This window comes from Bubalus kerabau, chromosome 8, assembly GCF_029407905.1.
Source record: "Bubalus kerabau isolate K-KA32 ecotype Philippines breed swamp buffalo chromosome 8, PCC_UOA_SB_1v2, whole genome shotgun sequence".
Classification (NCBI taxonomy): domain Eukaryota; kingdom Metazoa; phylum Chordata; class Mammalia; order Artiodactyla; family Bovidae; genus Bubalus; species Bubalus kerabau.
In genome coordinates this window covers 15,397,864-15,414,151 of record NC_073631.1, presented here as the reverse complement: position 1 = coordinate 15,414,151, position 16,288 = coordinate 15,397,864, and the positions used below count along the sequence as shown (strand labels likewise).

Genomic DNA, 16,288 nt, shown 5'->3' with positions numbered 1-16,288 from the left:
AGCCTGGTGGGCTACAGTCCATGGGGTCACAGAGAGTCGGACACGACTGAGCACACAGCACATCTACCCTCCTCTGCTAAATATACGCTAAACATTGTGCCCAGGGGCCCTGTGTGTCTCACTCAGGCCTGGTCTGATAGAATCGCTCAGGTTTCAGGGACCACTAACCCTGGGGTTGAAACCCAGGCAAAGTACAGTTAAGGAGAATTTTACTGGCTACTTACTTTTGCAACTTAGTTAAATTTCTGGATAGTTTTATGCATATTTTATTCCTTTTTTTTTTCCTCTCTTCCAGAGCAAGAATGAACACTTCCCGAGAAGTAAAATCGGTAGAACTTCCTAACTGTAAATTAATAAAAGGAATAGGTAAGCATTTGAGAGGAGGAAGTATTATTAAATACGTAAGTATCTGATAATACTCCACTTGAAGTATTACCTTGTGAGTTATTTGATTAATACACCTATTTAATTCTGTTCAAAAATAAAACTACTAGCCAGGAGAGTATTATCAAGTCAGTAGTGAGTTGTAAATACCAGATTACTTGACCTTCAACTCTACCAACCTGTCATCAAGGGGTTTGACCGCTTTTTATTATTTGTTTTTGTTTGGTTCACTTAGCAGAAACAGTGGTCAGGAAGCGTTTGATTTTATGGTAATATAACCTGAGCAGATGGCAGAGGAAGCACAGAAGGAGACAGAGTAATGAGTAAAGGGTAAATGTTTATAAAGGCCTCCAACACCTTTGCCATTACCACAGGCTTTCTCCTTATGCATTTCTCTTTTAATATCTGGGAGGCAAAGTTTTCCCAGAGGTCTCAGTAGCTTTCCCCTCAGATCTCATTAGTCAGAGCTAGACAACAGGCTGGTGCCCTAGCTGCAAAGGAAGCTGGGAAAGTAATTAGGGGGCCTCCTTTGTGGGAGGCAGGCCCCTCAGCAAAGATAAAAAGGACGGGGTAACAGAAGCTGGTAGACAGCCAACAGGGAGGGTTGGAGGACTCAAGTCCCCATCTGGTTTCAACCAACCAGCTTTGTTATTTGAAAACAACTTGTTTGACATTCATGCTTTTGTTATGCTTGAGGGTTTGTTTTTTTAGAATCATTTATCTCAGTTGAGGTTAGAAAGGCTGGACCACATGATTTTATGCAGATAGCATCAATTAGCTTGGTCAGGTATCTTATATTGCAATCTTTTTTTCTAGAAAACAAGCATGATATTGATATTAAATATCACTGGATATCTGTAAAATGAATATCTCCACTAAAATTAATACCAAGTAAAAAATCACATATGTCTTGAGATTGAAATTCAAAAAATTTACATGTATTTAAAGCATAACTAACTTGGTGAGTTATTTATTAATGTTTGTAAAGGCATATTCAGAATATGAAATGTATCCTCACTTTAACCAAAGCATTTGAAATTTGCTTATGTTTCCAATAGGGGTTTTCAAAGAGTTTATTTGATTTGGAATGATTAGGTGTCAACATATATGGGGAGTTTACTCTGTGTCTTTAAAAATTGCAAGCTATTTTCAAATTACTATACCTTTTGTACATTTAGTGAATTTCCATAAACTTTAAGAGATTTCAGACTCTGAGGAAAAAGTTCTAGTTCATAAACTTAAAACAAATATATTAAGTGTAAGTTTTAAATACACTTTATTATATGAATCTCTTAATTTTTAAATAATCATATGAATCAGTTTGAATAAATAAAGGAAAGAATGATTTATTCTGAACCTATCTAAGAAGAACTAAATATATAGCCCCATTTTCAAGTTGGGAGTGATGAAGACAAGGCCCCCTAACTTCCCACAACGGTCCTAACAATCTGTGCTGTCTGTACTCTTTTTTTGAAGAAACTGGCGCTGAAGACCTGGAGATACTTCCTAATGGACTCGCTTTCATTAGTGCCGTAAGCGTTGCCTTTCATTTCCTGTGCTCTGAACCATTTTCTAGGACCACCAGCTTGCCTTTCATTTCAGCCTTCTTTATACCAATGCCCATCTTTGAATCAAACGAGCAGTGATATGGTTCAAAAAACAACCTGTGTACGCATTCATACTGGTATAACGATTATGATCATATGTGTTCTATGCATGTTTGTATTCCTGTGGGTACACTGAGCTCCTGTATTCCCTTATCTTCCACTGTGACAATTTGAGTCCAATGAGTTCAAGAATGGCTTCGCATTCATCTGTCTGTTCCTTGAAGAACGTAAGCAGTGTAGTCAAATATCTGCTGACTTGAGTGTGTGTGTGTGTCTGTGTCTGTGTGTGTGTCTGTGTATGTTCCCCCTCACATATCATTTAGATTTTAATCCTTCTTTTTACACTTTTTGGAATAAGCCTTTTAATTTTAAAATGTTAGTAGGTCATGCCACAATTTCCAAACTTTTGGAAAGAAAAGCCCCCGTGTTGTGAAACTCTCCTGCATACAGATCATTGTGGTAGATGATATATAGCTCAAAAACAAAAGCCATCACCCTAATGAAGGATAACAGAATTGATAGAATACAGTATTCAAGTCATCCAGCCACTGAAAATCCTTTGCTGCCTGTTGTAATTTATTTAATCCAGTTTTCTCCTATGAAGACTGATCGTCCTCTGAAGAGGTGTCTTACAAACTTTTTTTTAAAGCAACAGGATATAAATTTCCATTAAATCTTACATGCTGCTGCTGCTGCTAAGTCGCTCCAGTTGTGTCCGACTCCATGTGATCCCATAGATGGCAGCCCACCAGGCTCCCCCGTCCCTGGGATTCTCCAGGCAAGAACACTGGAGTGGGTTGCCATTTCCTTCTCCAATGCATGAAAGTGAAAAGTGAGAGTGAAGTCACTCAGTAGTGTCCGACTCTTAGCGACCCCATGGACTGCAGCCTACCACGCTCCTCCATCCATGGGATTTTCCAGGCAAGAGTACTGGAGTGGGGTGCCATTGCCTTCTCCGAAATCTTACATAGGACCCCACTATCTAAAACAAATAGTAGCTGTGCTGTTCTACCTTCAAGCTAAGGAAGGAGTTGCCCCCTGGAGTTATTAGACCCTAACCCTAAATCTTTGTTTCTAAGATGCTTCCATGAAATCTGCCAGGGGACGATCCATAACCCGAGTTCGTCTATGTTCCTTGCTTATATTACTGAAGCTTATTAGTAAATGCCTCTTTGGTCTGCTCTTCCTTTTTTTTTTTTTAATTGTCATCATGGGTTGGTAGCTGTGATATTCAACACAGATGCTTTGCAGCTGGTGATGGAAGGGTCTGTGCCCATTATGTGGGGTTGCCTGGGAGCATGTGACTTCCAAAGACCCCCAAGGGCCGCTTGCACAAGCCAGCTAACAGGCTTGCCATGTGGCTTGCAGCCTGAACCAGACAGTGTGAACCCATGTGCTGTCTCCCACCTCCATCAGCATTTGAAGTATTTGTAAAGTGCCTATGTTTTCTCCTCTGTTATTTTATAAGGGATTACAATATCCTGGAGTAAAAAGCTTTGAACCTGATAAGCCTGGAAAAATACTGCTGATGGACCTGAACGAAGAGGATCCTACAGTGTTGGAATTGAAGATGACTGGAAGTAACTTTGATGCGTCTTCATTTAACCCTCATGGCATTAGCACATTCACAGATGAAGGTAATGAATTCAATGTCTATTAAAAATAAAACCAAATTAAAAAAAAAAACAGAAAAAATGTTAATGAATGAATATTTCTTTTCATCCAATTAAAGTACAGTCATGAATAATGCTCTCACTCTGGGTTTTAAACTTACCTCCTATGTGAATTAAACATAACATAACCATGTAAATGCTTGAGAATGCTAAAATACTTGAGGTTTGCAAAGCACCTAATTTTTTAAAATATGTGAATTTTAACATTCACATAATCCCTATAATTACCATAGTGATAATATTCAACCCTAATAGGAATGAGTCTTTCCATTTTAAACAATTATACAGATCCAGGTGTTTACAACAACAGATCGCTCTAACGTAAGACACCTGCAACCTACAGACCCGCCGCCAGTCACCTTCAATGCCCACTGGTTCCTTCGTTTGTCTTCAAACAGTCTCTCCACAGTTTGACAAATTGCCCCATCCATTATGCTTTCATCTGATTTCTTCCCTTCTTTTTGCAGCCATTGCCTTGGTCTCTACATTAATTCTCAACCCTGGTTGTGCCCACAAGCACCTGGAGAGTTTTAAAAAGCCTGATGCCCAGGCCCCAGCCCCAGATATTTTGATTCAGTTGGTCTGAGGGAGGCTTGAGTGGTAGTGCTTGTTACAAGCTCTCCAGCAGTTAAGAACGTGAGACCAGGGTTGAGAACCACGCCTATCCCCATGGCCTCCAATCAGACAATCCCTTCCTTGGTCCTTGCAGACTTTTCTGCAAGGGGGGACTAAAATTGCTGCCTTGAAAGCCATCAGCAGTGTCCTTATTAAGAAACTCTCTCTCACAACTCTTCCCCTCCTTCCTTCACTCTTATTTTATACTGTTGGCCACTCAGTGGTAAAGAATCTGCCTATAGTGCAGGACCCTCAGGAGACCCGGGTTCGCTACACGGGTTGGAAAGATCCCCTGGAGAAGAGAATGGCAACCCATTCAAGTATTCTTGCCTGGAGAATCCCATGGACAGAGGAGCCCGGTGGGCTTCATCCATAGGGTCGCAGTGAGTTGGTCATGACTGACGCAACTCAGCACTCATGCACTTGTTCCTTCTAGGCGATCTCCTCTCCCTGATACTCCGACACACTCATCTGTTCTCACTCTGATCCTGCTGCAGCTTTTCCACCCTCTTCATTATGTTGCCACTCATTTCGAATTCTCTGAACATTCCCCAAAGGACTGGTCTTTCACCTCCTCCTTACTTTCTCTATTTCAAAAAGGCCAGCCATGTCACAACTCTAGCTGTGTCTGCTGTCTAGGTAAACACCCTCCAAAGTGGATTATTATTATTATTTTAATCAGCTCTTCTGTCCCCTCCCTTCAGCTCACCAGCTATTTCTATCTGGGTTCCTCTCCTACAGCCACAGGCGTCCCTGGTGGCTCAGACAGTCAAGAATCTGCCTGCAATTTGGGAGACCCAGGTTCAATCCCTGGGTCAGGAAGATCCCCTGGAGAAGGGAATGGCTACGCACTCCAGTATTCTTGCCTGGAGAGTCCCATGGACAGAGGAGCCTGGTGGGCTACAGTCCTTGGGGTCACAAAGAGTCGGACACAACTGAGCGACTAACACAACACCTACAGCCAAATTAAACTCAAAATGTTAAAAAGTAAATCTTATCCTCTTATCTTCCTTTTTCATGTTTACTCCATATGACTTCCCTTCTTCCATATATATATCTATTAAAATTTACATACATACATATGTATTTCCCTTCCAGTCATCTCTTCACCCATTGATTAACATTCTATTTTATTTTTAAAATATTGTAAGTGCAAAGAAATAGGATGTGGGGTGTGTGCATGCTCTTTTGAATTAAGAAGGGAAAATAACCACATAAATATTATACAGGTCCTCATATGCATTACTTTTGCATTAAACACTGCATCATGGATTCCTTCCCCGACAGTGCCTCCAGAGCTGCTCTGTAATGGCTGTTTGGAATTCTGTGGCATGGGAGAACCATTATATAGTTCATCTGTTGGTGGATATCGAGCCTGTTCCCACCTTTATGCTCAGTGAAAACGAATGCCAGAATAAACATCTTATGCAGCTCCTGTGACTGCTTATGATACATTCCTAGAGGTAGATTCTGCTGCACAAAACATGAATCTGGGTTTTAATCCTCACTTAGGGTCGATTTCCACTTCCCATATTCCTCAGCCATCATCAGGGACTTTTGGTACTTCCTGTCAAATCCCTCTCATATCCTTTCCTGCCTTTTCCTGTCAGTAGGGTAAGGCTCCACGGCTTACTCACAGGGGCTTTCAGCCAAGGAGTAACATGGCTGCGGGTATAGCACTAATCCAGGCGTGTGGAGGGAAGCAGCGTCCTCCTGATCTAGCCCTTCTTTCCACCTGCCTGGATTACTGCTATACCCACAGTCGTATACTCTTTGGTTGAAAGCCCCTGTAAGTAAGCCCTGGAGCCTCATGCTAAGCCCTACAAGACTAACCTGGAGTCCTATGTCTATGGCTTTAATCCTCCCACTCTTTCATTCACATCTACTCCAACTACAACCTCCAGCTAAGCTCCTGCCTCAGGCCCTTTGCACATTCTCTTTCTTCCGCCTAGAACACCCTGTCCCCAGATATTCATATAGTTCAGTCTCTCATTTCATTTCAGTACCTGCTTTAGCATCATCTTCTCAGAACTTGCCTGACTCCCATGGACAAGACATCTCATTACTCTGCATCCCTTTATCTGGTTTTATTTTCCTTCTGTAGCACTTAACACCAATTAAAATAAACATCTGCTTGGCAGGGGGCCTAATGGGAAGTCTCATAGCTGGCTTTTCTGTTCGGATTTCTCCCATTCAACCTCCTAAACTTGACACTGTTTTCCTTTAAACACCAATTTGGTCACGTCAAAGCTTTCCAAAGATTCACTGTTTCCGAAGGCAAAGACTATGGTCTATCATCTGATCAGTCCTTCCTGACCACTTACACTGGTTTCTCTCAGGCCGCAGACTTGCGCTGACTCCTGGAAGCTAAATCCCTTTGATATTATGTCTCAGGTGCTCTTTTTATGGAATTTATCATCTCACACTGTGTAAATTACACCTGAGCACACCTTCTCTTATTGATATTCTTCTCATCTTTTATCTCTTTTATCTCAGTGCTGCATCTTGCTGAGACCATTTGCAGCAGAAAGCTTAATAAGCTCTTTGGAGTTTTAGTGTCAAGGGCTGCTCACTCTTAAGTTGAGGACTTTTTTTCCCCCTGTGGAGTCTGGTGGTTTTTAGACTGTCACTGGGTCTTCCTTTAGCCATTTTTCTCTGGAGCAATCACAAATGCTTCTCTCTACAAAGAGGTGAAAATATTCCATCTGCCTGACATCCTAAGTACTGGTTGGAGGTGGGTAGAAATTGCTTTTTAGAGACAGAGCTGACAGCTGAGAGCTCAGTTAATGTTTCGACTTTTGTTTTTAATCTCTTCTCAGATAATACTGTGTACCTGCTGGTAGTGAGCCATCCAGATTTTAAGTCCACAGTTGAGTTGTTTAAATTTCAAGAAGAAGAAAAGTCACTTTTGCATCTGAAAACCATCAAACATGAACTTCTGCCTAAGTACTGAGATATGTCATATTCCTATTTTCCTTTAACACCAGGGGCTGGTGTGTCTACTTTTAGTGTTTCCTTTGGCGGGGTTTGGGGGTGGGGTGGGGGGACAATGGCAACTCTCCTTTCTCTTTTTAAAAATTTTATTTTACTTTCATTTATTCCTCTTCTAATGCTCTTTTTCCTCTTTCTTATTTCTTAAATTATGAAAGTATGATAACACATTTACAGGAGACTAAAGTTACTTAAAGCTCAACATTCAGAAATCTAAGATCATGGCATCCAGTCCCATCACTGCCTGGCAAATAGATAGGGAAACAGTGGCAGGCTTTATTTTTTTGGGCTCCAAAATTACTGCAGATGGTGACTGCAGCCATGAAATTAAAAAGCACTTACTCCTTGGAAGGAAAGTTATGACCCACCTAGACAGCATATTAAAAAGCAGAGACATTACTTTGTCAACAAAGGTCCATCTAGTCAAGGCTATGGTTTTTCCAGTGGTCATGTATGGATGTGAGAGTTGGACTATAAGGAAAGCTGAGTGCCGAAGAATTGATGCTTTTGAATTGTGGTGTTGGAGAAGACTCTTGAGAGTCCCTTGGGCTGCAAGGAGATCCAACCAGTTCATCCTAAAGGAGATCAGTCCTGGGTGTTCATTGGAAGGACTGATGCTAAAGCTGAAACTCCAATACTTTGGCCACCTCATGCGAAGAGCTGACTCATTGGAAAAGACTCTGATGCTGGGAGGGATTGGGGGCAGGAGGAGAAGGGGACGACAGAGGATGAGATGGCTGGATGGCATCACTGACTCAATGGACGTGAGTCTGAGTGAACTCTGGGAGTTGGTGATAGACAGGGAGGCCTGGTGTGCTGCGATTCATGGGGTCGCAAAGAGTCGGACACAACTGAGCAACTGAACTGAACTGAACTCAACTGAAAGTTACATATAGTTTAACTGTATATTATTAATACAATTATTTTTTAAGTAGGTAAATTAAGACTTTTAGTTGGAGTTTCAATATCAAACTCTCAAAAATTAATAAAATAAATAGAAAAGTAGAAGGATATAGTAGACCTGGAAAGCACCATGAGCCAATTCAACATAATTAAGATTTATACAATTTTCACACAACAGTAGGATCCAAATTCTATCCAAGTTCCCATAGACTATAAATGAGGGTGACTCTCCTTTCTGATAAACATAAACTCCTCCAGATGTTCATCCGCAGAAACTTTTGAGGACTCAAGCTCCAGAGAAGACACCCCTCCTCCTCCTCCCTCGTTTCCCGGGTTGGCTGGATGCTGGTTTATGCCTCCTGGTCCCAGAGAATGTTCCTTTATGCTTTTACCAAGAAAGCACTCTGCTCTTCTGCAGAACCAGACTTAGTATCTCAAACCCAAACTGGTTTCATGGACAAATTTCACCTCTTGAGCTTATTTGTTCAAGCTTATTGTTATTTACAGTGAAAGTTGGAATTGTACATGTTTCTAAGAATTAGAAACACAAACCCAAGCGGAGATCTGTGATCCAGTGTCTCTAAGACCTCCCAGCGCTGCTTCTCCTGCTGTTCATTTGCACATGATTCCTGAAACAGCAGCTCTGTGGTTAACAGCCAGCTCCATCCCAGCTTCCTCCGCAGCACAACATCTAGAGAAAGGAAACACACACAGATCCCTGATCCCAACACAAAACTGACATCCTCACTTGCCTTTGTTGTTGTTTCGTCGCTAAGTCATGCCTGAGTCTTTGCAACCCCGTGGACTGTAGCCCTCCAGGCTCCTCTATCTACGGGATTCTGCAGGCAAGAATACTCGGGTGTGTTGTGGTTTCCTTCTTGAGGGGATCTTCTCAACCCAGGGATGGAACTCACGTCTCCCGCATCGCGGGCAGATTCTTTACCACCGAGCCACCAGGGAAGCCCTAGGGTTCTGTTTATGAGGTAATGATGGATTTCAGAAAATAATTTGACACTATCTTCCCACACAGTTTTTATCCTCTAATCGTTATGGTCTTTTTAGACTCTTAACCTCTATTTGAATAATTTACCTGCAGAACTCAATTATCTCAGAATGTGTGAATCTGGATTTCTTTTAAACCATGTGGTATATACTTGCAGATGTCTAGCAAAGCACCTGCTCAGTGTTAGGGCTCCTCCCCCTCCTGTCTTACCTGATGGGGCTGAAGCTGAGGAAACTGAGACCGCAGAGAAATCAGGTTACTGGATGAAGGCAAATTAACCAATTGGTGACCATTATAAACTACAGCCCAGGTCTTCATCTGCATGAAAGTTCAGAGAACAGCTTCTGGTGGGAGAGTTTGTTCATACCTTCATTCAACAAATATATTTTGGAAAGAGAATGAGGACACTGAGTGTCTGGAGACTGTGCCAAATACCAAGATCTAAATTAGGGGAAAGTGTGTGGACTAGAGAAGCCGGACAAATGGTAGAAATGACAGTGATAATAAAAGTTGAATGAGCTTCCGCTATAACTCAGGTGGTGCAATAGCCAATTTAACAGATTATTTCATTAGCTTTTTACAAGCATGTTCTTAATTAGGTTTTACTACTATACCATATTAAATTTAAAACAAATGAAGCCTGAGGAACACTGCTTCAGGGGACACTGTCAGTAAATGGCACAACTGGAATTTTAATCCTTGAGTCTGGAGCTTGAGTCTGGAGCTTCTGCTCTGAGTCGCTATGAAATAGTGAAACTTATTTTTTTTACCATTTAACCTTGGAAATCTTAGTTTTGTCCAATTTCCTAGGGTTAGGGCTTTTTTTTTTTCTTTTGTTGTTGTTGTTCAATAGCTAAGTCGTGTCCAACTCTTTGTGACCCCATGGACTGCAGCACAGCAGACTTCCCTGTCCTTTGTATCTCCTGGAGTTTGCTCAAACTCATGTCCATTGAGTTGATGATGCCATCCAGCCATCTCATCCTCTGTCGCCCTCTTCTCCTCCTGTCCTCAATCTTTCCCAGCATTTTTCAGGGTCCTTTCCAATGAGTCAACTCTTCCCATCAGGTGGCCAAAGTATTGGAGCTTCAGCTTCAGCATCAGTCCTTCTAATGAATATTCAGGGGTGATTTCCTTTAGGATTGGTCTCCTTGCAGTCCAAGGGCTCTCAAGAGTCTTCTCTAGTACTACAGTTTGAAAGCTTCAGTTCTTCGTCAACTCTTCCCATCAGGTGGCCAAAGTATTGGAGCTTCAGCTTCAGCATCAGTCCTTCTAATGAATATTCAGGGGTGATTTCCTTTAGGATTGGTCTCCTTGCAGTCCAAGGGCTCTCAAGAGTCTTCTCTAGTACTACAGTTTGAAAGCTTCAGTTCTTCGGTGCTCAGCCCTCTTTATGGTCCAACTCTCATAGCCATACATGACTACTTGCAATTGCAAATGCATTGATCTTTGGCAAATACAGAACCTAACTATAGTTAGTGTCACAATTAACAAAAATTCTGCTCTCCCAACCCGCGGGTTAGCCATGTATATTTTCATCTTTGTATTCAATGGTTGTTTATATGGTTGTCTATAGCATTAATGGGCTTCCCTGGTGGCTCAGATGGTAAAGAATCTGCCTGCAAGGTGGGTAGGCCCAGGTTTGACCCCTGGATGGGAAGATCCTCTGGAGAAGAGAATGGCAACCCATTCCAGGATTCTTGCTTGGAGAATTCCATGGACAGGGGAGTCTGGTGGTACATGGGATCACAAAGAGTAGGATACAACTGAGAGACTAATACAACAACAACAACGGAATAGCGTTAATATTCCAATGACTAATCTATTATAATAGAACAGGTTATTAATAATAATATTATTGGTCATTACTGATCATGTACTATATGCCAGGCATGGTGCCAAAGTCTTTGATTAGTTATTTCATTTTATGCATACCCCAACCTTCCAAAATATGGAGAGGCTCAGAGCATACTGACACGCCATGGCCGCATACCACGTTGAGAGCAAGCCACAAATGGAGGATTCAAATGCAGCCCATCAGATTTCAAAACTATGACTCTAAACCTTTCTGCTCTGCTCTCTTTTTAAAATGAAAAACAGCAAAGGGTTAAAAAACATACTAATTTCGTACATTTACCTTTTAAAAAGAGAAGAAAAAAAAAAAAACATCTTTGCAGGCTTCTGCCTGAAGCCCATACAGACTAATCCTAAATTCCTAGACCCCCTTTCTCGGATAGGAACAGTGGTTACCGTTGATGGAGGCTTTGTGAACGGCAGGCTCACTGCAAAGCGGACGGCAGGCATTGTCTCATTGTAATTCTCACGGCAACGCCACAAATGAAGATGCTGACCCTTAGTCTTATACTAATGAGCTGTATGACTTTGGGAAAATCATTTAACCTCTCTTTGCAGATGAGAAAACTGAGGCTCTGTATGCTTATCAAAGATGCCCAGAAGCCTGGGGTGGCGTTAGAGCTGATGTGCTGGGCCGTGACGCCCTCCGCAGTGGAGCTGAGATAATTCTGTCCTGGATAATGGCCCAGAGGAACTTCTGCCACCTCAATCAGCACAGAATGACTCACTTATGTGCTCACTGTTGTACCTATTAAAGCAGAAAAATAGACTCATATAGCTTAGATTTTCAGTAACACAAAGAGAATCAAAATCAGAACAACAGCAACAAAACATGCCACCGCATCCTATTTCTGAGCTTTCTCCCTCACGGATGTTTCACTCCGTTTAGAATCATGAAACTTTACAGCTGAAATTGACCCTGTAGGTCTGGAAGATAGACCAGTCCATCTCCTCCTTTTTTTTTTTTTTAAAACAGATAAGTAAACTGAAGCCCTGGCATGTTAAATGATTAACTTTCGCTAGATCACACAGCTAATAGTAGCAGATCAGTTCAGTTCATTTCAGTCGCTCAGTCGTGTCCGACTGTTTGCAACCCCATGGACTGCAGCACGCCAGGCTTCCCTGTCCATCACCAACTCCTAGAGCCTACTCAAATTCATGTCCATCGCATCGGTGATGCCATCCAACCATCTCATCCTCTGCTGTCCCCTTCTCCTCCTGCCTTCAATCTTTCCCAGCATCAGGGTCTTTTCCAATGAGTCAGTTCTTTGCACCAGTGCCAGAGTATTGGCGTTTCAGTTTCAACATCAGTCCTTCCAATGAATATTCAGTCCATCCTTTAGGATGGACTGGTTGGATCTCCTTGCAGTCCAAGGGACTCTCAAGAGTCTTCTCCAACACCACAGTTCAAAACCATCATTTCTTCAGTGCTCAGCTTTCTTTATGGTCCAACTCTCACATCCATACATGACCACTGGAAAAACCAAAGCTTTGACTAGATGGACCTTTGTTGGTATAGTAATGTCTCTGCTCTTTAATATGCTATCTAGGTTAGTCATAGCTTTTCTTCCAAGGAGTAAGTGTCTTTTAATTTCATGGCTGCAGTCACCATCTGCAGTGATTTTGGAGCCTAAGAAAAGAAAGTCTCTCACTGTTTCCATTGTTTCCCCATCTATTTGCCATGAAGTGATGGGACCAGATGCCATGACCTTAGTTTTCTGAATGTCAAGTTTTAAGCCAACTTCTTCACTCTTCCTCTTTCACTTTCATCAAGAGGCTCTTTAGTTCCTTTTCACTTTCTGCCATAAGGGTGGTGTCATCTGCATATCTGAGGTTATTGATATTTCTCCCAGCAGTCTTGATTCCAGCTTGTGCTTCATCCAGCCCAACATTTCACATGATGTACTCTGCATAGAAGTTAAATAAGCAGGGTGACAATATACAGCCTTGTACTCCTTTCCCAATTTGGAACCAGTCTGTTGTCCCATGTAGCAGAGCTGTAACTAAAATGTGAGTCTCAAGATAGCTGGGTTTTTTCCCACTGCCTGGTGCTGCCTTGAACTGCTCTATATGAGCATAAACAAATGTGGCCTGGATAATGATTCCTGGACTAATTTAATGTCTGTGGAGTTTAGTCTGTCTACACACACACACACACACACCACGGCACTTTTTCCCACGATACAGTTAATAGGTTTTTTCTGTTCCATTTCTATAATAACCTCTTAGGGTTTCTCCAGGTAATCACTGTATTTGAGGATTGTATAGGCGGGACTGATTGCACATAATTCTGGGCTGTAACAGCTGATGCGAAGGTTCCATCGCACACTCTGATTTTACAAGCATACACTCATAAGCGCCGTGTGTGAGCATGTCAGGTTCCATGCCGTCACCCACCTGTGTCACACGTGTGTGTTTTGATTGCAGTTTGAATGACCTTGTCGCTGTGGGCCGTGAACACTTCTATGCCACCAATGATCACTATTTTGTTGACCAGTACATGAGATCCTGGGAATTATATTTGGGTCTAGCATGGTCAAATGTTGTTTACTACAGTCCAGATGACGTTCGAGTGGTGGCCAGTGGATTTGATTTTGCTAATGGAATCAGCATGTCACCTGACCGCAAGTACGTGAACACCTTAAAATACCACGTTTGTCCCTAGATTCTCATTCAACATGTTTAGAGCATATTCATCTTCTAAAAAGGGGGATACATTCTAGCATGTTATTCCAGTAAAAGGAAATTGGGGGAAATGAAAAATATCTTAATTTCCAGGGGATGAAATATATCAAATCATAATTTACTATTTTGTGAAGGCATACTATTTTAAGGTTTTCCAGGCAGTGCAGTGCTAAAGAATTTGCCTGCTAATGCAGGAGACACAAGAGACACGGGTTCGATCCCTGAGTTGGGAAGATCCCCTGGAGAAGGGCATGGCAACCCACTCCAGTATTCTTGCCTGGAGAATCCGAAGGACAGAGGAACCTGGTGGGCTAGTTCAAGGGGTCACAAGAGTCAGATGCAAATGAACAACTGAGCATGCATACTCTTTTAAATTCCTTTGTGGGGCGGGGAGTGCATTTCAAGAGGAGGTACATACAAAAAACATTTAGTATCCTTTTGCTTGCTTTCAAGGAGGATTTTTGACTGTATCTTGAGATTAACAACTTATGGGTATGTTTATATCCGTAGCGCTGGTTTGTGACATGACAGAGAGTTTGTACCAAAATGTAAATCAAGCCACTGCTTCCTTCATCAAGAAAGTGTTATTAATGGGGAAAAAGTCAGCTTCATAAGTAGTAGGCTTAGTGATGTAGTTGATTCATGTTATTTTCCGGTGGTCATTCTGAAACAATTCACGGACCAGCTCTGGGTCTGGGGACCACACTTTGGGTAAGACTGGTGTATGTATAAAATCCTCTTCATCTCGTATCGTTAAGCATTTGTAGCATACTTAGAGGCTTAGTAACATATTCAGAAGGTGGTAACATATATAGAGAAAGCAGCACAGTTTTTAATTACTCATATCATCCCCTCATCTTCAAAAATAGCAGATAATCACGCAGTCATTTCTCTCTTTGTTCTGGGAGGCACTGCACTTAGACTGGCCAGAGATCTTTATGATGAACTTGACACTGTCCTCACGTAGAGGGGAGGGAGTCTTCTCTCAGATCCAGGCCAAGCACTTGTCTTCTCTTGAATTTTCTGTGGCCTAAAACAAGGGGATGAAATGCAGAACCTGGGGCTTGCCATTATGTTGACCGACCAAGAAAAGTGAGGTCATGCTTTTGCTCGCAGATGCTAAGAACTGGCATTAGAGTTAAGCTCCTTGCCTACTAGTTAGGGCCAACTAGTTTCACATCTTTTGAAATAACTTTTCAGGGATTAAAAGTCCCCCGTGTGCTGTCAACTCATTGAGTTCCTTCAGAATCCACTGTGTTTTGAGACAGCTTCTGTTTTCCAAGCTCTAAGCAAAGTTCTCCCCCAGGAAGGGTTATTATGCCTTCATGGTAACCTTCTGAATTGCTTCCCTTCACTGGCTTTGATGTAGCTCTTTCTTCTTTGAAGGTATGTCTATATAGCTGAAATGCTGGCTCATAAGATTCATGTGTATGAAAAGCATGCTAATTGGACTTTAACTCCATTGAAGGTAAGATGTATTAACATTATAAGTTTGTGGGGGTGATAATTAGATTCTAATTGATTTGTGAAATTGGAAGTGAGGAAAAAGGATTGTCTAATTGGAGTGGGTGAGAACCAATTCTTCACTCCTTTATTAGGAGGCATCAGCATCGTCTGCATTTGTTGTTCACTTTTGCTCAGCGGCAGAGTGGGAAGTGGCAGACCACACGCATCGTCTATGCAACTTTGATTCTCTCTGTTCCAGTGAATTTCCGGCTTGTCTTCACTTCCCTCTTCCCTCCCCTCTCCCTTCCTCCTCCATGTTGATGGAACAGACAAGAGCCTCACCTTGCACACAACAGCACTCAGCACGGTATTTACAAAGCCCAGGCCCTCGAGACGGCCACCGGTGGTCACATTACCGCCTCTCTCCAGCCCTTGCCCCCGCTGCTGAGCCGCTCCTGCCTGAGCAGTTCTGGAACTCCCCTGGCAATGTCCTTCCTCAGGATAGGGCCCTTGTCCCGCTGCTCAGGTATTCTTCCTCCAGGTCTTCACGCCTCTCTCCTTCACATCTTGCCAGATTTCACTAAAATGTCACTTCAGCGAGGCCTTCCCCTAGACTGCTTCTCCCTAGACAAACGTGTGTGCACACACACACACTTCCTATCTCTTTGATGGCTTTATTTTTTTCCCTTCAGCATCCTTCGCTAACACGTTTTGCATTCATTTTCTCCTTCTCCCCAGTGTCTGTCTGCCTGTCCCACTAGGGTATAAGTGGCATAGGACGGATACTTTGTGTGTTCCAGGGACAGTTCCCACACCCAGTAGGCACTCAACAAAGTAATTGTTAAATTAACATGCTGGGGCCGGGCATTCTTCAGGGGATCATCTTTACCTGTACCGAATATGGTCTGGTCTGAAGGTTTGAATCAAAAGGGGTAGAAACACAAAGGAGCAGAAAGAAGAAGTATGTGTAAATCGGAGCATTATGAAAGTGATGCTTTTGAAAAGACGCAGAGGTCCCTCCCCTGCCAGCACCACCCATGGCACTGAGACGCATGGTCATCTGTGACTGTGCCCATCAGCGCGTATCGGGGACCATCGTGAGGGGCTTCATTCTGAGAAAATTGCCTTGA

At 42.4% G+C, this 16,288-nt stretch overlaps 1 protein-coding gene across 2 annotated transcripts in view; it reads left to right on the top strand.

Annotated features, from left to right (window-relative positions):
- The window catches only part of PON1 (paraoxonase 1), a 58,624-nt gene that overhangs the window by 34,543 nt on the left and 7,793 nt on the right, over positions 1 to 16,288 (top strand). For both annotated transcript variants that reach the window (XM_055589760.1, XM_055589759.1), the window contains exons 2-7: positions 296 to 366; positions 1,861 to 1,916; positions 3,460 to 3,628; positions 7,099 to 7,225; positions 13,455 to 13,655; positions 15,099 to 15,180. In XM_055589760.1, coding sequence (XP_055445735.1) covers positions 303 to 366; positions 1,861 to 1,916; positions 3,460 to 3,628; positions 7,099 to 7,225; positions 13,455 to 13,655; positions 15,099 to 15,180 — 699 coding nt within the window. In that variant the 5' untranslated portion in view covers positions 296 to 302. The remainder of the gene's footprint in view (positions 1 to 295; positions 367 to 1,860; positions 1,917 to 3,459; positions 3,629 to 7,098; positions 7,226 to 13,454; positions 13,656 to 15,098; positions 15,181 to 16,288) is intronic.